This window comes from Pogona vitticeps, chromosome 4 (assembly GCF_051106095.1).
Source record: "Pogona vitticeps strain Pit_001003342236 chromosome 4, PviZW2.1, whole genome shotgun sequence".
Taxonomy (NCBI): domain Eukaryota; kingdom Metazoa; phylum Chordata; class Lepidosauria; order Squamata; family Agamidae; genus Pogona; species Pogona vitticeps.
This window is the reverse complement of record NC_135786.1, coordinates 7,582,393-7,607,410: the sequence shown is the minus strand read 5'-3', so window position 1 is coordinate 7,607,410 and position 25,018 is coordinate 7,582,393. Positions and strand designations below refer to the sequence as shown.

Sequence of the window (25,018 nt, the reverse complement as noted above, 5' to 3'; positions counted from 1 at the left end):
TTCCAAACTCTCCTCCCCTACTGAACACAGTGGATGGGAAAGCAATGAAATATAAATTCGATCCCCCCCCTGCTTTTTTTTCCAAGAGCAGGCATGATGACACAGTCACTTGCATTGCAAAGTTATTCACCTCCCTCCTTCAAGGCCAAAAGCTTGCATTTCAGCCTATTGGCTGGCTGCAGGTGTTTTGTTAAACTTGCTCCTCTGTTATCCAAACTAGGATCATTCAGACTTAGGTGGTGGAGATTACTTGGAAAAATGCCGCTTTCTTTGCTGATTTTAGCTGGATAGCTCCATGGTTTAGGTCTCTGGCTGGGGAGCCAGAAGGTGGGAGTTCAATTCCCCATCTGTGCCTCCTAGGGAAAGAACCAGTCTAGGTGGCCTTGGGCAAGCTGCGTAGTCCCAGGGCACCCTCAGCAGAAGGGACTGGTAAATTACTTCTGAGTATTCTCTCCCTGGGAAACCCCGAACAGGGTTGCCATAGGCACATGGTGATGATTCTTGCTGTTTTCCATGTTTTGCCATGCCTAGACTCTTTGCTCAGAGATCTCTCTGCCTGTGAGATTTCCTGGCTTCATATAGAATCACAGAATCATAGCATTGGAAGGGACCACTGAGGCCATCCAGTCCAACCCTCCACCATGCAGGAACTCCATCAAATTATTCTGACAGATGGCCGCCCAGCCTCTGCTTAAAAACCTCCAAAGAAGGAGACCCCACCACCCTCCGAGGCAGCCTCTTCCACAGCCGAACAGCTCTGACCATCAGGAAGTTCTTCCTAATGTTCAGATGGAATCTCTTTTCCTGTAGTTCGAAACCATTGCTCCGTGTTCTAGTCTCTGGAGCCCTGGAAAACAAACTTGTCCCTTCCTTAACATGACATCCTTTCAAATATTTAAAAATGGCTATCATGTCCCCTCTCAACCTTCTTTTTGTGAGGCTAAACATTCCCAACTCCCTAAGCCTGTCCTTGTAGGACATTGCTTCCAGACCTTTAACCATTTTAGTCGCCCTGCTCTGGACACGCTCCAGGTTGTCAACATCCTTTTTGAATTGAGGTGCCCAGAACTGGACACAATACATGTGAGGTCTGACCAAAGCAGAATAGAGTGGAACTATCACTTCCCTTGATCTAGACACTCCTATTGATGCAACCAAGAATTGCATTGGCTTTCTTGGCAGCCGCATCACACTGCTGGCTCATGTTCACCTTGTGGTCTACCAAGACTCCTGGATCCCTTCCACAGGTACTGTTGTCTAGCCAGGTATCTTCCATCCTATATCTGTGCAGTTCATTTTTTATGCCCAGGTGTAGGACCTTGCATTTCTCCCTGTTGTAATTCATTTTGTTAGTTTTGGCCCAGGACTCTAATCTGTCAAGGTCATTTTGAATTTTAATCCTGTCCTCTGGGGAATTAGCAACCCCTCCCAATTTGGTATCATCTGTGAATTTAATCAGCATACTCTCTATTCCTTCATCCGTGTCATTGATAAAGAGGTTGAACAGCACAGGGTCCAGAACAGGACCCTGGGACACCCCACTAGTCACCTCTTTCCAGGATGAAGAGAAGCCATTGGTGATCACCCTTTGGGTTCGGTCAGTGAGCCAATTACAAATCCACCGAACAGTAGCACTGTCTAGCCCACATTTTACTAGCTTCCTTGCAAGAATATCATGTCAAAGGCCTTACTGAAATCAAGATATGCTACACCCACAGTGTTCCCTTCATCTGTCATGCCTGCAACTCTATAAAAAAAAGAGATCAGATTAGTCTGGCATGACTTGTTTTTGAGAAACCCGTGTTGACTTTTAGTGATGACCGCCTTGCTTTCTAAGTAATAACAAACTGCCTGTTTAATGATCTGCTCTAGAATTTTTCCAGGAAAAAATAGATCTCCAATTTGACCTTTCCTGTTTATTTTTGTTCTATATTTCACTTGTTGCTTTGCATAGGAAAACTCCAACATCTGAACTGCTCTATTTCCTTTCCAACAGCAAGGCAGGTTTTTATTTTGTGCAGAAATTGCAATAATTTTGGAGTTTCGTTTTTCTTCTTGGAGAAAGAAAATGAACACGAAACACTCAAGACAAATATTGTTGTGTGCCAATATTTCATTTCTGATTTGTTTAATTGTTTTGGATGCGTTTTATGAAAGAGTTTGACCAGAGTGTTCGTTCCACTGAGTATGAAAAAACAGAAAAGCAGTTTCTTACCCTTGACCATCCCTTCCTTTTTGGGTATGTGACTACGGCGTTCTCTTGGTCTGTTTCCGTGCGACTCTCATGTTGAACACATGTGCTTTAAAATTTACTACTACACCAGTAATATCCAGTGTGAGGTAGTGAATAGAGTGTTCAGGGCTCAAATCCTCACCTGGCCATGAAAACTCACTGGGAGTGTGGGACTGGTGAAACCACTCCTTAAATATCTCACACCTTGAATGCCTTATTAGGGTCATTATAAGCAGCACACTTTTTCTGGTTTGATGGCACATAACAACAATGTTAATTACACTACTCCTGTTAGCTTGGGCACAATTTCCGCAAGATACAGTGACTACCATTTACCTATATACAGTTTCATGTTGCTTTTTTATACCTTGCCAGAGGGGTGCTGAATCTACTAGATCTCTCCTCTGAGCATATAGTGTACCGGAAATGTGCAGCCCACATGCAGAGGGATGTTCCAAAAATCAAACCTAAGGATTAACCCATGTCAGAACCCTGTGAACCAAAACTTTTGCCCTTTGCCTTTCATATAAATTAGTTCGGAGCTGCCGTTTGGAACGGAGGCAATTCCCTTTCAGAGGGATATAGAAAGAACCTCCCTGGAGAGCGGGAAAGGACTGTGTCCTTGAGTGTCCCCCGCGCGCAATCGTATGCAGCCGGCAAATGCTTCGCTCCCAGAAGCATTGCACTGAAAGAGCAACAAACCCAACCCATTTCATGGGCACCCAACCCCCTGGACCAGTGATCCCCAACCTTGGGCCTCCAGATGTTCTTGGACCTCAACTCCCAGAAATCCTGGCCAGCAGAGGTGGTGGTGAAGAATTCTGGGAGTTGTAGTTCAAGAACACCTGGAGGCCCAAGGTTGGAGACCACTGCCCTGGACAACGGCTGAAGGTGCAGAAAAATTGCTGCATGTATTTTAAGCTCTAAATGTCTTGACATTTTAATTGGTTTTCAAAATTGTGCCTACATTTCATGTGCGTCCCTGATTTTGGATTGTGCAACACTCTGATACGAATACAGGAAGACCGTAGTTCCTAATGGATAACTATATGTGTTAGAATTTAACAAATGTATGAAATAGCCAATGTCTCTCTGTTGTCATATAGCTAATGTATTATGAGTAACAGCCATTCTCTGCCAAGGGCAAAGACAGGTAGTCACACCTGCATCTACTGGATTGTTAACAAGGCATCATAAAACAATACTTTCCTTTGATGAAATAGGCCAAGGACACCTTTGCCCAAGAGATAACCAGATAAACTCTGTCTGTCATGCTGAGCAGATGCCATAGGAATGCTTCAGCTTGAGTCTATTCTACAACAAGGGTTCCCAACGTTGGGTACTAAAATTCCCAGGAGCCTTCACCACTAGCTGGTTTGGACAGGATTTCTGGGAGCTGTAGTCCAAGAACATCTGGAGACCCAAGGTTGGGAACCGCAGTCCTATAAGAAATGACTACTTAAAAGAAAACTAGCCTATTTTACATGTTTATGATGCTTTGTATTGCTTTCCATAAAAGACACCCTATGCATTTTGGAATTTGGATGACTCTAGGGTATATGGGTATTGATTTTCTTGCCAGCATGAATACATGGTACCTCCCATCTTAATATGCTTCCTAAGCAAGTTTCTAAGAGAAGAGTCTCAACAGAACAAATTTCGGTAAACATTTTACATTAGAAACATAGACAGTTCTCCTTTTAAAAGATTCTGTCCACCAAGACGAACTTCCCTTCTCCAGGAAACCCTGTGTAAGGCAGTTTGCTAAAGGTGTCAAGATATGTCCCATGGAACAGAATGTTTTTTTTTTTAAAGGTGGCCATTACCTGACAGGGAATATTCTCCCTTATTACTCTCGCTGTCCCGGATGAGGAAAGAGCCGTGGCGATTCGGTGGAGAAAGGAGGAGCAGGGTCGCCTTGTTTCTGCCAATGCCACTTATATACCATCTGGAAAGGAAAGTTGCAAATTATGTGAAATGGTTAAGGGGATTCCTCATTATGACGGGGCAAACTTTTGGACAAGCAAAAGGCAAGAAAGACATATTCCAATTGTCTGGATTGCACCCGAGTACATTTTGCACCATACGTCAGTCTTGGAGGTGGCGGCACCACTAGTCCAGGGTCACATGCCTTCCCCAAAATCTTGACAGACCATACTCTCTAGGGGCCCGTTCCCCCTCAATCGTTTCCCAGGATCTGAACACCAAAGGTCACTCCTAAAAGCCTCTAGAGGTAGCGTTTTCTATTCAAAAGAGCCTCGTGGTACAGTGGCTAAACTGCAGTCCTGCAACCAGGACTCTGCTCACACAACCTGAGTTTGATCCCAGCAAACTCAGGGAGCCAGCTCAAAACTGACTCAGCCTCCTATTCTTCTGAGGTTGGTAAACTGGTTACCCAGCTTGGTGGGAGTTGGGGGCCATGTGTAGCCTGCATCATTAAAAAAAATGTTTTAATCGCTATGGGGAAGTATATAAGCAGCACACTTTCTGGCCTAAAAAAAGCTGAGGGGGAAATTATATTGAAGCAGAATTCCCCTCCCACCTGTTCTAGGCCAGAAAATATTCTTTTTGGAAACAGGACAAGACTGGTTAGATGTTGTCCAGTCCTGAATTAGCAGTGGAACTAGGTGGACACCTGAGGCTGTGAAAAAGCAGCAAAGAGGTACAGTAGTTACTTATTTTGTTATTTTTGCCAGGGAAAGGGAAAGGTAGGTGTGAGACTGCCTTTCCTGTGTGTTTAATAACTTATCTTTGGTATATTTTGATTTATATCCATATGGTAGATCAATGGTCCTTAACTTTGGGTTACTCAGGTGTTTTTGAACTACAACTCCCAGAAACCCCAGCCAGCACAGCTGGTGGTGAAAACACCTGAGTAACCCAAGGTTAAGAACCACTGCGGTAGATCATGGGCTGGAACGGAACCGAAATGGAATGATCCTTTTGTTGTTGTTTAGTCATTAAGTCGTGTCCGACTCTTCGTGACCCCATGGACCAGAGCATAGAAGGCCCTCCTGTCTTCCACTGCCTCCCGGAGTTGGGTCAAAGTCATGTTGGTTGCTTTGGTGACACTGTCCAACCATCTCGTCTTCTGTTGTCCCCTTCTCCTCTTGCCTTCACACTTACAAGGTTCTTTAATTCCTCCTCATTTTCTGCCATCAGAGTGGTATCATCTACATATTGGCGGTTATTGATATTTCTTCCAGCCATCTTGATTATGGCCTGGGATTCCTCCAGTCCGGCCTTCCGCATGATGTATTCTGCATATAAGTTAAATAAGCAGGGGGACAATATACAGCCTTGTTGTACTCCTTTCCCAATTTTGAACCAATCAGTTGTTCCATATTCAGTTCTAACTGTTGCTTCCTCGCCCATATATAGATTTCTCAGGAGATGGATAAGGTGGTCAGGCACTCCCATTTCTTTAAGGACTTGTCATAGTTTGTTGTGGTCCACACAGTCAAAGGCTTTCGCATAGTCAATGAAGCAGAAGTAGATGTTTTTCTGGAACTCTCTGGCTTTCTCCATAATCCAGCGCATGTTAGCAATTTGGTTTCTAGTTCCTCTGCCCCTTCGGAATCCAGCTTGTCCTTCTGGGAGTTCTTGGTCCACATACTGCTGAAGCCTACCTTGGAGGATTTTGAGCATAACCTTGCTAGAGTGTGAAATGAGTGCAATTGTACAGTAGTTGGAGCATTCTTTGGCACTGCCCTTCTTTGGGATTGGGATGTAGACTGATCTTTTCCAATCCTCTGGCCACTGCTGAGTTTTCCAAACTTGCTGGCATATTGAGTGCACCACATTAACAGCATCATCTTTTAAGATTTAATTAGGTCATGTGGAATGCCATCACCTCCACTGGCCTTGTTAGCTATGCTTTCTAAGGCCCACTTGACTTCACTCTCCAGGATGTCTGGCTCAAGGTCAGCAACCACACTATCTAGGTTGTCTGGGACATAAAGATCTTTCTGGTATAATTCCTCTGTGTATTCTTGCCACCTCTTCTTGATGTCTTCTGCTTCTGTGAGGTCTCTCCCATTTTTGTCCTTTATCATGTTCATCTTTGCACAAAATGCTCCTCTAATATCTCCAATTTTCCTGAACAGATCTCTGGTTTTTCCTTTTCTATTATTTTCCTCTACTTCTTTACATTGTTCATTTAAGAAGGCCCTCTTGTCTCTCCTTGCTATTTTTTGGAAGTCTGCATTCAATTTTCTGTAACTTTCCCTATCTCCCTTGCATTTTGTTTCCCTTCTCCTCTCTGCTATTTGTAAAGCCTCGCTGGACAGCCACTTTGCTTTCTTGCATTTCCTTTTCTTTGGGATGGTTTTTGTTGCTGCCTCCTGTACAATGTTACAGGCCTCCATCCATAGTTCTTCCAGCACTCTGTCCACTAAATCTGTTCTTCACTTCCACTGTGTATTCATAAGGGATTTGGTTTAGATTATACCTGACAAGCCCAGTGGTTTTTCCTACTTTCTTGAGTTTACAGTAAGCTTGGGTTTTGCTATAAGAAGCTGATGATCAGAGCCACAATCAGCTCCAGATCTTGTTTTTGCTGACTGTATAGAGATTCTCCATCTTTGGCTGCACAGAAGATAATCAATCTGATTTCGGTGATGTCCATGTGTAGAGCTGACTCCTGTGTTGTTGGAAAAGAGTGATTACCAGCTTTTTCTCTTGACAAAACTCTATTAGCCTTTGCCCTGCTTCGTTCTGAACTCCAAGGCCAAATTTCCCTGTTGTTCCTTTTATCTCTTGGCTCTCTACTTTGGCATTCCAGTCCCCTAGAATGAGAAGAACATCTCTCTTTGGTGTCAGTTCTAGAAGGTGTTGTAAGTCTTAATTGTCAATTCAAAATCAAGCCATACAACAATATGAATCCTACTTCCTATTTATGCATGTGTAGGTCTTCGTAGCAAATTGTCACTCATTATTCAAGTTGCTGGTTGTGTTGCTATTGCCTCCAAGTGACCAGGTGCACACCCAGAAATGCAGCCAGCACTTCATTGAAAAGCAACAATTTGCTGCCAAAATTTACACAATTTCCCTTATACAAGTGTGAATCGGCAATAGGATTCTGGCATTGCTGTTCAGGAAATCTTGGACTGGAGTTAAGATGGTACTGGGAAGCTTCCTAGAAATGGAAACTCGGGCTGTTCTGATAACCTATGATGGCTGTTGCTAGGCAACATCAAGTCTCTGAGGCTTTCTGTTGTGTTATAGACCACCAAGTCCGTGATCCTCACACCTCCCATCCTTGATGCTAATCCATAGAAAGATGAAGATCTCACACATCCTGTTGTTGTTACTCATGTCCTCCATCCTACAATCCCTTTCACCCTTCACACATAAAAGCTTTGAGAAAGCTCATAACACTTTTACACCAGGGATGTAGGCCAGCCCAAGGCGTTGGACAGCCTTGAATGGTGTCACCACTCACTCACTAATGAAGTGACTCATCTTGTTAGTCAAAGTTCATCCTACAGCCCTGGTTCTCATATTATTTTTACCTCTACTGTGCCTTGTATAACAAGCTTTTAAAAATAAATAAATAATAATGCCAGGGGATGCCAGAGTTGAAAATAAAGAATTGGAAAAACCAACAAAATGCAGAGATCTGGCCATCAAAACATCTCGTTTGTGGATAAAACACATTTTAGTGGTCCCCTTAGTCATTGGGGCTTTGGGAACAATATCAAGACATTTCACACAGTACTATAAGCAGTTGCAGAGCTCAGAAATCACACCATCAGAGCTACAAAAAATGGCAATATTAGGAAGAGCATACATACTTCGTAGATATTTTAACAGATACTTAGGTTTTTGGTTGAAACTTGTATCTGTTATATAATACCAGTCCATGTTTTTATAGTTTTGATTGACTGTGTCTGGTATTTTTTGAATATAATAACAATGTGCTATCAAGTCATTTCTGACTTATGGTGGCCCTTTTCAGGGGTTTCCAGTAGAGCATTTTGAGAAGTAGTTCCCCATCCCCTTTTTTGGGGGGGATGTCCTGGGACTGTGCAGCTCGCCCAAGGCTACCCAGGCTGATTCTACTTGCAGTGGGAAATCAAAGTCCCAACCAGATACCTAAACCACTGAGCTATCCAGCCAGCTTAATCCTTGTGTGCCATCAAGGCAATTCTGACTTATGATAACCCTTTCCAAGGTTTTCCAGGTAGAGAGTATTCAGAAATGTTTTCCCCTTCCCTTCTTCTGGGGACGCCCGGGGATTGTGCAGCTTGCCCAAGGCCACCCAGGCTGGCTCTTCTCCCTGGAAGCCCAGTGAGTGTAGCCCACCAAAGTCCAGGGATCTGTGGTTCTTGGATCCCTAGAGATTGACTTCCACTGACTAGAACTGCTAGTCTTTGATGTGGTGAGAATCATTTTCTATGGAAGACCATTCTGTCTATTGAACCTCCTCCAGCCACCAGCACATCGGCTGCCTGATCAAAGTCTCAGATTTAGTCTGCAGCTTCTCCACTTAAAAAGAATTTAGCTTGGAAAGTTGCAGGATTGGTTATGACTTGTGTTCATGATCTTGAAAAACCATTGTCAGTAAGAATATACCTATATTACTGGGATAGGTGCAGAAACGTATGGACTGATTCAGATCATAGCAGGTTTGTAAGATCACATAAATGCTACGACCCAGAAGTAGGTTCATTGTTTCAGTGAGAGCTCAGCCTGTGGCTATGTTCACATGTCACTTCCAGCCAAAAACGATGGCTTAGTGAACCATGAATGAGGTATGCACTGCTTCACAGGAATTGTTCACTCCATGACTTCTCATGAACAAATGAACAAACCAGGAAGTGGCAGCTTCGCAGGACATCCAAACTGGGATTATGGGTAGGTCCATGCAGCCAAACAAGCCAGGATCACAAGCCAAGTTTAAACCAGTGATTGATGTTGACTAACAAATCCTGACTTGTTTGTGTATGTGTATACACACAATCTCGGGTTTGGACATGATGTGAAGTTATTTCTTCCTGGTTTGTTTACCTCCTTCGACGAAGGGAGGAGTGAATGAGATGCATGCACCACTGCTCTACCACGCTGTTCAATTACACCACGCAGTTCATTTATCAAGCCACAGTGTATGTCTTGAAGCCGTCTGCAAACACGTTGTGGATCCCACAACGAAAAGACAGAATCAGTTTCTCATCTAGCAAGTTTGGGAAGCCATATGATGACCAGGTATGGACACAGTCATGTAACACCCATGCATATTATTAGCCACTGGAACTGGTATGTGTCAACCACATCACTCAGAGAGCCTTGTGGCTCCGGCTGGGTTCTGATTTAATATGGAAATGTGGCTGTTTAACATATGGATTTTGTTTGCAGTAGGTAAAGTACATTTCCTTCCTCCTTCCTTGCTATTATGCCTTCTAATTAATTAGCAAGAGGAAAGGAATTTACTTTGTGAATCTGAAGGGAAGTTATTACAGTACACCCGAAATCTGTATATTATTCGATCTGAAGTTTAAGTTTGTGAGAACAATTCTCATTCATAAATGATCAAGAGCATTTATGGAACATGATTACCTAGATTCTCATGTTTTGTATTGATACCTGAATTTCTGTATCATCATGGAGAAGTTCTGAATGTTTAAAATCTAAAAGCACAAGATTTCAGTTTGCATTGCGGTTCATTTCTGTTTTGAAAACGCTGACCACAACGTTCAAGTTTTTGGATGCTGTTTTCTGGTACACACATTCATTTGGATATCATTTGGCACTAAGATACAAGATTTCAGTCCAAACTCAAATGTTGCATTTCTTAATTTCGTTTAAAAATATATGCTACTCCCGAAATTTGTAGAGTTGAAGGGAAATGAGGGATAAAATAGAGAGTTTATGATGGACTTTTCACGTGGAAACACTCCTTTCAGATTCTCAATTTGAAAGCATAAAAAACAATGAGATTTAGGGTTCAGAGCAAAGGAAGTTGAATATAAGTAAATTGACTGGAATCCTGGAGTTAACAGGTATATTTTGAATATGTTGCCATTGTGATAAAAGGTTAATGCACATGTGCATGTACTTTATTCAGTTTATTTTGCTTGGCATTCAGAACTGCTGCTATTCTCCTGGTCTCTGCCCCTCCTGCCACCAGATTACTGTCTTTTCTAAATTTTTATTGAATTTTACAATCCTCCATGAGGATTTCCCCCCTCCATGATGCTCCTGTTGTGGAATATCATATTTCCATTTTTCCTCCCACCATCCCTGCTGGCTTTTAGGTGTGAAAGAAAACAGTTCCCTCTGGGCACATTTAAATACATTTTTTATCACCTTAGGTTGCAGTCCTAAAGCTGGCTACATGAGGTCAGCTGAGGGACCATTAAGAGGCAACCCAGCTAATTCTAAAGTCCTTTGGGGATCTGTTTAGTACAACAGTGCCCTGGCTTGGTAAACCAAATATGAAGGGGCTTCACTTCTTAAATGCCCTACCTTGTGTGGCCAAAGATGAGGGATTCTGGATAATTCCTCTTGGGTACCACTGATCCAGTACATCAGGAGAAAGACCTGCTGTTGTAAATGTATGGGACTGCACTTAAGCTGTTTTAGAACTGTTTATACATCAACTTCTTTCCATCCCTTAGATGTCTGACTTAGCAAGGGGTGAAAAGGAGACTGGCCACTGGGCTCACACTATGGCTTCCGTTTTTATTAATTTAATTTAATTTATGTCTTAATTTGCAATTTGCAGCGAATTGTTTGTTCTGGTGACAGCTCATTGGATCTTCTAGAGATTATCCTGGTGATTTCTCAGCCACAACAGAAGGTCTAAACCCAAAGGATCTGTAGGAACAACTGTTGCGCAGTAAGTCAATATTTATAGAAATCCCACTGATTCAACGGGATTACTCTGGTTTGGTATCCTTAGTTGGATTTGGGCCTCGGATGCCTGAAGGTTTTCAGCTGCCAAGTGTAAAGAAGATGTAAAGTAAAGGTTCCCCTTGACAATTTTTTTGTCCAGTCGTGTCCGACTCTAGGGGGCGGCGCTCATCCCGCTCTTCAAGCCATAGAGCCAGCGTTTGTCCGAAGACAATCTTTCCGTGGTCACATGGCCAGTGTGATTTAGACACGGAACACTGTTTACCTTCCCACCGAGGTGGTCCCTATTTATCTACTCGCATTTGCATGCTTTCGAACCACTAGGTTGGCGGGAGCTGGGACAGAGCGACGGGTGCTCATTCCGTTGCGTGGATTCGATCTTACGACTGCCGGATCTTCTGACCCTGCAGCACAGGCTTCTGCGGTTTAGCCCACAGTGCCACCACGTCACCATAAGTCAGAAGATGTAGTGAAAGGGAATGTAATATGGTGAATAAAATGATCCTTTGGTGAATAGGTTGCTAAATGTAATAAAGAAAAGATTGTAACTGCTGACTGTTCATGTCTCTCTCATTTTCAGTTTGAAGGAGGGGTTGGATAATATTTCTAGTGGAGAAGGCCTTCCATCTTTTTTTTACCTTCTCCTCCATTCTTACTGGACGATATATTAGTATGAAAGTAATTAACTGTAATGTAATTATCAAAGCTATGGTTTTTCCTGTTGTGATGTATGGAAGTGAGAGCTGGACCATAAAGAAAGCAGACTGCTGAAGAATTGATGCCTTTGAATTGTGGTGCTGGAGGAGACTCTTGAGAATCCCCTGGACTGCAAGGAGAACAAACCTATCAGTTCTAAAGGAAATCAACCCTGAGTGCTCACTGGAAGGACAGATCCTGGAGCTGAGGCTCCAGTACTTTGGCCATCTCATGAGAAGACTCCTTCGAAAAGACCTTGATGTTAGGAAAGTGTGACGGCAAGAGGAGAAGGGGACGACAGAGGATGAGATGGCTGGACAGTGTCTGCGAAGCAACCAACATGAATTTGACACAACTCCGGGAGGCAGTGGAAGATAGGAGGGCCTGGCATGCTCTGGTCCATGGGGTCACGAAGAGTCGGACACGACTAAACGACTAAACACACACACAATTACTTACAGCATCAATGTAACCAGTTGCAGTTACTTTAGATGTTTAGCTGTTACAAGTAACTTGTAGTTAATTTCAAACATTCCTTTTCTCAGGGCATTTAAAGTCATTTTTTGGAGGTAGTTTGAGAGGAACTCTTTTATCAGTTCAAGTGGCAAAAGGAAATACTCTTTGATTTTATCTTTTGTATTTTTATATTTCTAAGGTGTAATATGAGAACTTGTGAAAACAAGAGGAGAAGGGGACGACAGAGGACGAGATGGTTGGACAGTGTCACCAAAGCGACCAACATGAATCTGACCCAACTCCGGGAGGCAGTGGAAGATAGGAGGGCCTGGCGTGCTCTGGTCCATGGGGTCACGAAGAGTCGGACACGACTTAACGACTAAACAACAACAAATATGAGAACTGAGATAACCAGTGAGGTGTAATGAATAGAGTGATGGACTAGGACCTGGAACGCCTGGGTTCAGATTCCTGCTCAGCCATGGAAACTCATTGGAGGCGTGGAACTGGTAAAACCACTTCTTAAATATATTACTTAGCTAGAAAATGTATTCCTACATATTTTCTGCCTGTTGCAATGCAACCTTTTTATTAACCTGTGACATTTCCCTAGGCATGAGTCGGTTTGTCCTTCTGTTCCAATATGAATATTGGCTGAAATGGATGGACCAAACCTTCAGGATAGCTTAGGCCCATTTTACATGGGGAACACCCCCTTCCCACTAGAGTGACACCCTTTGATCTAGCACTCTAAGGCTAGATGTGGAAAAAAAAGCTGTGTGTGTGTTAACTCAGACATCAGGGAGACACACACCGTACATGTTCAGTGACACTTCCTGTTTGCCAGGGATCCGTCCTAATGCCATCTAGTGTTCCCATGATGAGCCTGAGCTGCGGGCTCAGGTAGTGTCATGTATGAGCACTCGCCGTATTGTGTTGGGTCCCTTCTGCAGATTCACAAAGACGCACACCCAGGCCACCCCGAAATGCATCATTTTCATCAGCCAGACTTTGGAAAAGTAGACTGGAAGCAGGTCTGACAAAACCTGATGTCATCACTTAGCTTTGGTCTGTCTATCATAATTGGCACTGCTCTCTCTAAAGTTGTCTCTCTCTGTATGTGTGAAAGTGTCTGCCATTGCTATTTCTTCGTTATGACAAGTGAAAGAAAAAGAAGGCACATCCTTTTTACTTGGGCCAACCGAGGCATAGCAAGCTATTTTTGGTCCCCAGGCTCTCGGCCTTGGAAAAGTTACAAATGTCCTACATGTGGGTCTACATGTACAAAGCCCGAGAGGAAGAAGGAGGAGGTAAAAAGGACCTGTTGGGTAGCTCCATGGTTTAGGTCTTTAGAAGATGGGAGTTCGATTCCTCACTTGACAGGGACTGGACAAAACAATAACACAGGAAGCATTATTGAGAAACAGCGATGTGTGTAACAGATCTGACAGAGATGATCCATGGGGTCCCCTCCTTCAGTTCTAAGATGATGGTGGTGGTGATGATGATGATTGTGTCTGCAGAATCTTCACCTGGATAAGTTCCCTAGCAATTCTAACAGAAAAATAGGACTGACCCAACTTGTTTTATGGGGGCCTCATGGCCACAGTGGGACCTCATACTGTACCTACCTTCCCCTCAGACATATTTACAGGAGTAGCCACCCAAAAGATATCACACCAAGGGAAGTGGCAAGCCTTTCTGGGAAAGCAGTCCAGACTGAATGTCAGTGGCCAATATTTAGTCACCACAGCGTCCCCTCACAGATTCCCTCCATCTGGCGTTTATTCGGCTAGATGTATTCATTATTTTAAATCTGTTCCATCAAAATCCACTCACGCGCAGGCTAATAGGTGACTGGCAGTGACAATCAGCCCAGGAACAATAAAGAAAAATGGTTCTCCCTCCCCCTCTTACAACGAACTGTTTAATAAGCCCATGAGAGCAGTTTAATGACCACCCTACATCTCTGTCAGGTCTGTTACACACATTGCTGTTTCTCAATAATGATTCCTGAGTTATTGTTTTCCCTGAACTCTTGGTAGAGATTATGAAAGTGGCTTTCCTGTTCTACAACTGTCCCCTTCTTCTCCCTCCATGCCCTTCCTCACAGCCTTGGCTGGAAGTCCTTAAAGATACCACGTTGCAGCCCAGAGCTTCAGGTACTTACGGCTGCTGCGTGAGTGCTTCGTCCTGACTGATCTTGCTGAGATAGTTAGCTGGAACGTAGCCCACGAGCGCTTCTCCAGACAGCCTCCGAGCTAAGACGTACCCTCCTTCTTCTCGGAGGACACAGATTTTGTCTCCTCTGTTGACGCTCAGTTCATCTGCACTTCTGGCCGTGAAGTCATACAGCACCCCGAAAAGGGAGACCATGGGCTCAACGGGGTCAGGATCCAGCGTGGGATGTAAAGATCCTTGGGCTGGGTCCCATAAGTCCAGTGAGTGGTTACTTGGGACCCCGTTGGGCAAACATTTGCCCCAGAAAGTATTGAGGAAAGTCAAGTGTTTCCTGATGAATTGGTCCATTCTCTCTCGGGGTGTATCTTTCTCAAATAGGACTCAGCTGTATTCCAACAAGCTCGCAGACAAGGAAGAAGAACATTGTGGATGAAATCTCCATGGTTCTCCTCTTCAATGGCTGTTCCAACATCCACGGCGGCTGGTCGTCGCTTGCCTTCTCCCCAAACAGCCAAGTGAAATGAGGTGCTGTTGTGAGGCCTCGGATGCCTGAACGCGCTCGCTCGTTTGTCATGGGGAGCTCCTAGATTCCAAAAGTGAGACCTGATGATCAGGCAGAACTTGTTCGCTGCTGCCTAAACTCACAAGTCGAGGCGTGCCAACACTTCCGTCTGGCCAGCCGCCGCTGGAGTTTGCTTCATTACCAGGTTAGCTCCCTGCTCCGAGCTGCGCCCCAAATTAGCACTCATTTCCACACGGTTGCTTACAACAATGTGTGTCGTTTCACCAGCCTTTGGTGTGGTGCCAGTTCAGGCAACTGCAATAAAGCTGAAACACACACGTGAAGCAGGGTTTGGGAGCAGGGTATAGAATTCTGCTTAAATTTAGCCCTCTAAAAGCTCTCTTATGCCGAGGGGGCAAAAGTGATGGAGGTATGGCATTTCCTCTTCTTCCCCCCGCCCCACTTAAAAAACAAATTCTATCTCTTGTGATGGATTGTAAACCATCCAGAATGGATTTTTCCAGATGGGAGGCATAAAAGTCAAATAAATAAATAGGCAAGTGGGCTGCTCATAGACATCCCTCCCCGTGGCCCTGATTTCTAAAGTCCATGGGTGGCTGCAATGCCAGAGCATCCAGGTTCCATAATTTCGGACACATTTCTGCTCTCCTGTGGTTGCCCTAGGGTTCAATACCGTGTAAGAAAAGAACTCCACTTGTACCGATTCTTTTCATACCTTGGTTGTATTGATACATTTTTCCCCCAATCGTCACGTGGCATATTTATTTATTTATTTATTTATTTATTTATTTATTTATTTATTTATTTATTTATTTATTTATTTGTTTGTTTATTTGTTTGTTTATTTGTTTATTTATTTGTTTATTTATACCCCGCCTATCTGGTCATTACGACCACTCTAACGGTGTATCAGCGGGAGCATCACATTGTTTTTAACTGCATCAATTCATTCCTTTCAATTTGAACCATTAGAGCAGGTTCCACTGTTCTTTAATTTTGTATTGAGTCATTTTCTCTGCTGTTTCTTGGAGCAATCAGGCCTTTCCTTTGTCGTTTTTAAAAAAATAATAATAATAACAGAAGAGATATATTGGTAGAGCAATAGAGAGTATATGAAGAGTAGGGTTTTGAAAAAAGAGAGAGACAATAGATGTTAAGGCCACACTCCTTTCTTTACAATTCCAAGCAGGAAATGTCTTTTTTTTCTAGCCCTCTTCCAGCTTCAAAGGGAGAGGGGAAGGCTGTCTCGTTCTGAGCAATGTATTCATGTGGTTTTTGTTTGTAGCAGCCGCTACTAGTGGAAACAAGCCACTTACTGATATCTTTTTTTTAAAAAAAAGGTACAAGCACAACGGCCATGAAGTGGCCACAGCACTCAGAAACCCCAACCCCTTTACAAATAAATTGCTGCCCATTTATTTACAAAGGAAATAAATGGACAGCAATGCTGTCACACACTGAAATGATAAGGAATGGAGCAATTCACCATCTGCACAATTTAAAAACCATCCTCCCAGGGCAGGGGAAATAAACTGCTTACCAGGGCAAAGGAATCAGTGTTGGCTGTTTGTCATGTGAATAGAAAATTATGAAACTATCTGAAAAGCAGCAAAATCAGTACAGCTGGGGTTTATTTGGCAGGTGTGATTGAGCCCTTAGTGTGCCAGACCTCTGGTTAAGTGTTGTTTCCATAATCATGAATGAGAATGTGGACAAAACAAGAATGGATTCGGATAAGGGAGGAGCCCACTGCAGCTGTGCCTCAAGTTGCTTGTCTATTGGGCCACGTGGCATCTTAGCTTAGAATATTTACTGGCTGTCTGCTTAGTGCCCAGTCTTGCCGATTCCCACTCATCCACCCCAGCTCCAGGCCTGGCATAGATTACTAGCTAATTTCAGGGCACCTTGAAGTGACCTTTGGGTAGAGTGGGCGGCATATAAATTAAATAAATAAATAAATAAATAAGTGCTGTGGACCTCCTGAATTCATACCCTCTCCCTTCTAGGCCACCCCTACCCCACCCACATCTCCCTTCCCTGCTCTCTATGTCTCAATGTCTCAAAAGCAAAGTCTCAATGTCAAAAAGCAGAGCCATCTCCCAAGTCACAGGTGGGCACCCCTTAAGAAAAAGGAGAACGGGGTGTCCCTCCCCGAAAGAAGACATTTGCTTTCCGAAAAAAGGCAAGTGAACTGGACTGGAAAGTGTTGCCATTAATTTTTCTTATGTAGGAATAGGTTAACTTCCAAATGTTGGTCCCCTCTAAATATAGGTGTGTCGTTGAGAGAAGTCCCATCCTAGTTATAATCCTGCAAAGAGGTGAGAGCTGCACAGTTTCTGTGGAGCCAATTTAAGACTGGGCCTTCTCCGAGGGCATGTTTATTTCTACCCAGGGATGGGAGGCAGCTCCGGTCACTGTTGTGGCCCCACAACTGGTTTGAACTGCTGGATAGGTCAGTGGCTTAGGCCTCTGGCTGTGGAGCCGGAGGTTGGGAGTTCAATTCCCCACTGTGCCTCCTTGACAGGGGCCAGACTTGATGATCCATAGGGTCCCTTCCAGCTCTGTGGTTCTACAGTAACTTGCCTCAGATCCATGTCTCTTTCCATCCAGAGACACCGGGTACTATGCCAATAGAAAGGTACCAAAGCAGAGGAAATATATATATGGAGATTCTCCGTCCTCCAAGTGAGGTTATCAGGAAGCTGAATGATGGCCACCGGACTTCTTTCTTGTTAGGCTGAAACGTTTCGCTCCTCATCCAAGTCTCTCCTCCAGTCCGAACAGGCGACTTTGATGAGGAGCAAAACGTTTCAACCAAATAAGAAAGAAGCCCAGTGGCCATCACTCAGCTTCCAGAAAAAGCAGAAGGAACTGGTACATCCACTGGAGGTAAAAGTAGAAATGGGAGACTGAGTCAGTTTCTAAATTAATATATATTTATTTTAGGCTTAGCTCCTGAAGAAGGCTACCGCTAGAATGTGTCAGGCCAGAGCATTTTAAGTAAGAATAAAATCTGCATTGCCAACATTTTTATACATCTTGTTTCCCAGTAGAAAGATAGGTCAGGGCGAGGGTTGTGCAGAGGAGTTGCCAACACCCTGGGGCTGGGAGAGATTTGGGTTCACTACAGCTTAGCTAAGCCTGTAAGAGTATGTATGTATGTATGTATGTATGTATGTATGTATGGATGGATGGATGGATGGATGGATGGATGGATGGATGGATGGATGGATGGATGGATGGATACTTTTTATTTATTTTAATAAACTCTATGCTACTTCAACAGTTACTGTAGCTTAAGAAGGAAACATAGCGGAGAAATTTGCCAGTGGAAGACATATGACACAAACAGAAGTTTTACTTTTTAAGAAGAGCTCTCAAGCTTTTCTCATTCCTTCCCCATTACCCCACAGTACATCACCGGTATTTCTGCATGTTCTTCGCATGTGAGTCAAGCGTGTTATGCCTTCTGGTTTTTCAGCTGGAATGGCTGGCACAAGTAAACCCCTAATCCCTTTTTCCTCACAGGAAGTTCTTGGAGTTTTTACAACCTCGCATGCTGCCTGCGGTTTGTTTGACTGGGAGGGTTTTTTTTCTGGGGTGGTGAGATCTATCTAGCACTGACCAATCGTTCCTTCCACCCTCTGAATTCAAAGAGAGCCCCGCCTCTCTGCTCTGTATCCTTTCCCTCTGTTGGAAGTTTGTTGTTCATCTGTTTGCTACTGTAAGTAATTTTTCTAAAAAACTTTTTTTTCTACTACAAATCTCCCGTAGTAAGCTATTGAGACTCTAAATGCCAGTTAATGAGAAAGGGATGGACTATCTGGGGAATTTGTAGCTATTATCCTCTGTGAGTCTGTGTACTTCTACTGCAATTTTAGTAGAAATTCAAAACTCTGTAACGGAAGGTTCCGGGGAATATGTGGAACAGCAGTGGTAGAACAGGATGTAGGTCATGGGTTTGCAAGCCAAGCTCTCAGATCACTATTCCTCTTTGCCATCCATCTGCAGTAGGTTACCAGTTGTGGCAGGCATCCACGTCCATGAAAGAAGCCTTAGAGCCTTACTTTTTTCAGCCACAGCTCCCAGACTCCCTCAGCTGGTTGCAGTCCAAAAAAGGACAAGGTTTCTCAGCTTTGAGAATGCTGGTAGATGAGCAAGAGTCATTGACTATGATTCTTGTATGAAGCCTTTTGCACTCTTGGTACGGATAGCAGGAAAGGAGTTCCTGACATGCTCAGCCAAAAAGCCTGAGTTTACTAGAGGATGTGACCAGCCTTTTGCAAGAGAACACAAAGAGATTCTTTCCCGTTCTGGTCACTAATCTACTGCTACTGTTGTTTCACCCAGGAGTAAAGGAGAACCCTTAACTTATACCCTCACCCCTTCAGTAGCAGCGTGGGATGAGGAAGCTTTATTTCCCTTTTGCTTCCTTGTTAGATAATTGATTTACCAACACAGATTGTGGGGAGGGCTACTATGGGGGAAAGCAAGTCCTTTCCTCGGGGATCTTCTGCAAATTGATTTAAGAAGCTTTCTTCCTTCAGCTTCTGTCTCTGCTATTCCTTCCTGTTCGCCATGCAACGGCATTATGTTGAGGCTACATTAGTAACAGAGTGTGACCTAGTCTGTATCGCTTTGGAATGGCGAGGCTCGATTAGATTGATCCGTCTGTTCCCATGGAAGTTATTACTGAAGCCTTTGTAGGTGAGATCTAGTTAACCACATATTGGTCGCTTCATTTTGATCCATTTGGTCACCTTGTTCCCCTCCCCTTCTTGCCTCCCCACCTCTTGCTTTCTCTTTTGCAATGGTGCTCAGCTTGTTAAGAGACACCCTGCTTCCCTGTGCTTGCAGGTGGACATTAGTGCTGGGTTTTTATGGACACAAAGAGGAGAGTACAGAGTGCCATGTTTCAACCCCACATTTCTCCTATTTTTTTAAAAATAATTTTTCTGAAGTGCATAGCGCTGCATTGTTTCATTGCTGAAGAACTCCAAGTGATCCTTTGTCTCTCTTCCTTTCTGAAATGCATTTCCATTTTTTTAAAAAAATAAGCATTAGTGCCTTCTGTACTCTTGTGTTATGCAGTCTTCATTGAGAGGTGTCAAGCAACATCGACTTTGCCCAACCGGCAGGCAATCGATGTGTGTAAAGGCGAAGCTGCACAACAAGGCTATCCTCTTCGGACCCTGTACTTTATAGCCCTTAAGTGATGTGGTCCAATAGTGAAAAGTACATTTTAAAAGAAACAAATTAAATGAAAATTCACTTCCAAAGAGGATGGAGTGTGCCATCTGCAATCATGGCCAGACCCCACCCATCTCTACACATCTTCGCTGACATGTAGAAAGAACCCCCACCCACCCCCACCCCAAAACCCCACACCGGAGCTATCTAGGTGATCACATTGCAAGAAAACCATATTTATTTGGACTGACCCTAATCATTCCAAATATACAGTAGGGTCCACCTCTAGACAATCTGGGATGGGTGTTAAGGAATGTTCTAACAAGAATGCTGTGGACTTGCTATTTTTTTAAGAGTAATCCCAACCATTCCAGCAGGGGAGCTACAGAGTGGGATACATTCTTGTATAGCCGGCCTCTCAGTTACCTTTTAATCAATCAGGTGCTCCATCCTGAGAAAGGGGAAATTTAACTGCTGCCTTCCTCTTCTTTATTGCAAAATGGTATTATAGTGTTACCTGTAGAGCAGGAAGCAATGGCATGGGTAGAAAATGCAGAGAAGGCTACTGATTAATACTCCAATGGATCTGAGCCTCTTTCTAGCCCACAGTAGATTGAGCGGCACAGATTTTGCCTTTTCTGCCCTGTCCCCACCCATGTATCACCATCAATCAAGTCTGTATAAAACCAGGAAGATCACAAAGAAATAATGGGGAACTGTGGTCCAGTATTGCCTCAGTTCTTCATAAAAGCAGTTGAATAAAGGGTGGAAATGCAATGACTCAAAAATCATTAGTTTGGAAGCCAGTAATGATGCCACCTTGATCATCTGAGAACACTGCTTATTGTTAAGGGAATGTCCGTCTTGCCTAACAGGAGAGGTAAGCCCAATTATTGGAGGAATTGCTAGCTCCCACTTAGCTCGGGTCTCTTGATTCTAGCGGACAGAGCCCCATCCGTGCGGGGGTTTCTGGCGATGCAGCTTCTCACTCACCACTCCATGTGGGAGGCAAAAGACAATGAAAAGCCTTTCATTCTGCAGAAGGGGTTTGGCTCTCAAATGACAGCAAAGGGGCATGGCAGGAGAACAGAAGCCACCCATGAATGGACAAAGAGAAGGTCAACAGACCTAAGGGTATTATTAGCACTGGCTCTTGGGTCCTCTTCTTTCAAAGACAATTCGGTGCCCAGGAAGAATGACATGAGCCATCGCCAGAAACGAGCATGAGACATTGTGTAGCACCATAGTTTTATTTTTGCTTTTTAAAAAAGCACCTCAAAATAGAGCACCATAAATCAAACCCTGGGCATGGATTTCCAGTTGAACCTGCAGAGTGGAACTGGCATGGGCCATAAATCCCAATGGTATGTTGCCGTGGCTGTGGGTGACCAATGCAGGCTCATAGAGTCAGCTCCAGACCCACTGGGATAATGCATGCTGTGGCTTTGAATGCCTATTAATACTACAAACATTAACCTGTGTCATGCTGATGGCTCTCCCCCAGCTGGCATGGAAGCCTGTATTGAAACAGTACTTTGGAAAACCTCCTGCAGAAGCCTTGCAGAACTACAGTTCCCAGCCTTCTTTGCAGCAAATCACAGCGGCTTTACCCATTTCATTCTGGTATTAACTGTGGCTGCAGGATGTGTTACCGAGGCATTTCCCAGGCTGTCATGCTGGCTGAAGTAGGGATGGTGTAGCAAGAAGAAGAGAGCTCTTTGCTGCTGGAGCCCATCCCTGTGGACCTCCTGATTACCCCCCTTCTGCTGTAGATCAAGCTGGCCCGAGACTGGTAGAGCCACAGCGTAGGCTTCAAGGAGTTTGGACTCAGACATGCGGTGCTTCCAAGATCAGCCTACGGAGGTGCTTCCTTATTGCCCAATGGTTTGCTGCAATGTATGTCACCGTTCCTAAGTCATTCTGCACAATATTTGGAAATGCCTGTTGTGGAAAGCACAGAAGCAAACGGAAGAATGCAGCCTGAAGTAGCAGGGCAAGGCCATTCCCAGCGGAAGATAGCAGCCAGGGAGGGCTCCACCCAGCCAGGTGTTTATCTCATACTTTTCCCATCACTTCAGAATGATGACTGATGAAGCACAGCACCTGGAGGGGAAGTCCGGTCCAGCTCCGTTTCCAGCAGTGTGTTTGAACATGGGGGAACTGAGCACCTGGCACGGCAGGAGCTGGCTGCTTGAGACGCGTCCTTTCTTGTTGCATGCCAAAGCCATAAACCTGTTGCCTGCTGACTTTTACAGGCCCGTCGATGTTTCTCTTGACTTGTTGTTGTTGTTTAGTTGTTAAGTCACCTCTGACTCTTCGTGACCCATGGAGCAGAGCACGCCATGCCCTCCTGTCTTCCACTGCCTCCTGGAGTTGGGTCAAATTCATGTTGGTCACTTCCATGACACTGTCCATCCTCTCTCATCCTCTGTCATCCCCTTCTCCTCTTGCCTTCACTCTTTCCCAGCATCTGGGTCTTTTCCAGGGAGTCTTCTTTGCTCATGAGATGGCCAAAGTGCTGGAGCCTCAGCTTCAGGATCTGCCCTTCCAGTGAGCACTCAGGGTTGATTTCCTTCAAAGTGGATATCTTGACTTGACAGCCCAGCAATTTGGACAGATTATTAGCGGCAGCAAACGTTGGCCTCGCTCGATCCTCAGATCGGTCTTTGACGTCCTGCGATGGAAGGATTCAACAGTATCCATCTGCCAAAGGCAGGATCTTTTGGGGAAGGGGGAAGCTGATGGAGGAGAAGAAAGATCTCCCCGGGGTGGGAGCTTCTTCTGGAACAATGGCCACCCTTCTTAGCTGAGGATATGAAGCACCCTCCTTGGAGCTTATGAAAATCCACCGCTTAGGCTATGAAAACAGGACAGCGTAGGGTTGCAGGATTAGCTCTTCCTTCATTGAGGCCAGAGGAAGTCCAGGATGTTGAGAAATGTATGTTGTGGGAAGCAGATCGTTCTGGAAGCACAGTGGCCTGTCCAGGATTCAACTGCACCTGGGTGGTGCACCTGACAGAAATGGGCTTCCTTGAAGTAAAACTGGCTTTTCTTGGGGGGGGGGGCAGAGCGGGAAAGCGGAAATGCAACCTGTCGACAATTGCTTGAAATAGCCTGAAGAGGAGGAAGCGGGGAATTTACAGACTGAAGGGCGAGTGTTTCCAATCAGAACAGTTTGCCCAAAAGAAATGGAAATAAAAACTGGCCACATTCTAGGCTTGCCAACTTCTCTCACCAAAAATGTCATGGTGGGAAAGCCAGAGTCCTCACAGGAACCCTAAATAAAAGTATATGTGTTTCCAAGATGCCAGTTAAATTGGAAAAACTCCAATGGAACCAAGATGCTTTCCTTTACTCAGTGGCAGAGGAATACAGTTTTAAGGAGGAGATCTGAGTGGAAAACCCATGTGCGCAACTACATGGAGCGTTTGCTTGCTTTTCCTTGCACCCGTGATGACACGGGCACCACATCCCAGTGTCTACACAAAGCAAAGTGAAACTGTGACTCCACAGAGTCAAAGTAGGACAACACCCGCTTGCTTTCCACCTTTGGGGGGGGGGGTTCTAGTATTTTTGCTCTGCCTTGCTCCAGTTTGCCCCAGGACGCATTATGCTCTTGTAAGACACTAATAACTGTGCTGCACTGATGCATGTCCATATGTACATTTTGTCGGCTGAATGTCATGTGATGGCGATGTCTCCTGATGAGGGTTTTTTTGGATGGGTCCTTCTCCACTCTACTGCCACTCTTCTTTGGTTTTCTTTGGGGTATCGGCTATTCCTGCACTCCGCATTTTCACTTTTTAAACATGCAATCACTTTTGCGCCATAGTGCTAAAGCAAATAAAAAAAGAAAAAAAGAAAAAAAGAAAAAAAGAAAAAAGAAAAGAAAAAAAAGTTATCATTAGAGATGGGCACGAACTGTGGCAGTTCTGTGGTTTGAGTCAGTTCGTTTACTGGCCAAACAGAAGACTTTTAAATGCTTGTTTATGATTGTCTGATTTCATACTGGTTTTAACCCTTTACTGGGAAAAGTCAGCTATGATAAACCTCGGAAATCTTTGCCAGCTATAAACGTATAGGTGCCTGTGATTTGCCCTGTGTAGGTCTGCTTTTAAATTGCCACGTAAGGGAGGTCATGCAGAGCGCCCTCAATGAGAGTCTAAACAAGATGTCTGGCGGATCCAGAGTTGGGAGTTTGATTCCCCCCCCTGCACCTCCTGTGATCAGAGCCAGCCCGGGTGGCCTTGGGCCAGCTGCACAGTCCCAGGGTGCCCCCTAGAGGAAAGGAATGGTAAACCATTTCTTAAAGACTCTACCTGGAAAACCTTGGAAATGGTCACCGGAAGTCAGAATTGACTTGATGGCACATAATTATTAAAACAAGGAGGGGAGGGAAGAGATAGTGAAGGAGCCAGGGAGAGAGAGAGAGAGCATAGAAAACTGACGAAAGGAGAGGGCCATTTGTGTGAGATGGTAGGGAGCAAATCCAGAGGTGCGCAGATAGAAATATTGGGATAATTCAGTGCATCGTAACAGATCTAGCAAGGATGACCCTTCTCTACTTTCCAGGGTGAAGCTATGAAAAGGTTCACTGCTGGAAAGCAGCTGCTTTTAAGTCTCCACCCTGAGTCAAAGGCTCTCCGATTACCTCCCTCCTGTGCTTTGAGCGCAGACGGCGAAAGGGGGTCATCTTTTGTTCCATGTGACTCCGGCTTTCTGCGGCTGACCATTTCTGGCAGGGGTCCTTCTTTGCTGCTTTCTCAGCTCGCCTTCCAAGCGGCTCACCTGACAGCCAAGGAAACAAGAAGGGTGTTCAGGGATAACAGGAATAACAGCAGTAAGAGCTGATCTAGGAATAGAGGCCTTCAGCTGCGATGCAGACC

At 44.5% G+C, this 25,018-nt stretch overlaps 2 protein-coding genes across 2 annotated transcripts in view; both read right to left on the bottom strand.

The window, feature by feature from the left end:
* The window catches only part of SRMS (src-related kinase lacking C-terminal regulatory tyrosine and N-terminal myristylation sites), a 32,608-nt gene extending 17,348 nt beyond the window's left edge, over positions 1–15,260 (bottom strand). The window contains exons 1-2 of the mRNA XM_072996728.2: positions 14,409–15,260; positions 4,060–4,181 (exon numbers count right to left, since the gene is read on the bottom strand). Coding sequence (XP_072852829.2) covers positions 4,060–4,181; positions 14,409–14,767 — 481 coding nt within the window. The 5' untranslated portion in view covers positions 14,768–15,260. The remainder of the gene's footprint in view (positions 1–4,059; positions 4,182–14,408) is intronic.
* A 6,103-nt stretch (positions 15,261–21,363) lies between these two features.
* Positions 21,364–25,018, bottom strand: part of LOC110087847 (peroxidasin homolog) — a 56,511-nt gene continuing 52,856 nt past the window's right edge. Inside the window, exons 22-23 of the mRNA XM_020809777.3 lie at positions 24,784–24,920; positions 21,364–23,966 (exon numbers count right to left, since the gene is read on the bottom strand). Coding sequence (XP_020665436.3) covers positions 24,822–24,920 — 99 coding nt within the window. The 3' untranslated portion in view covers positions 21,364–23,966; positions 24,784–24,821. The remainder of the gene's footprint in view (positions 23,967–24,783; positions 24,921–25,018) is intronic.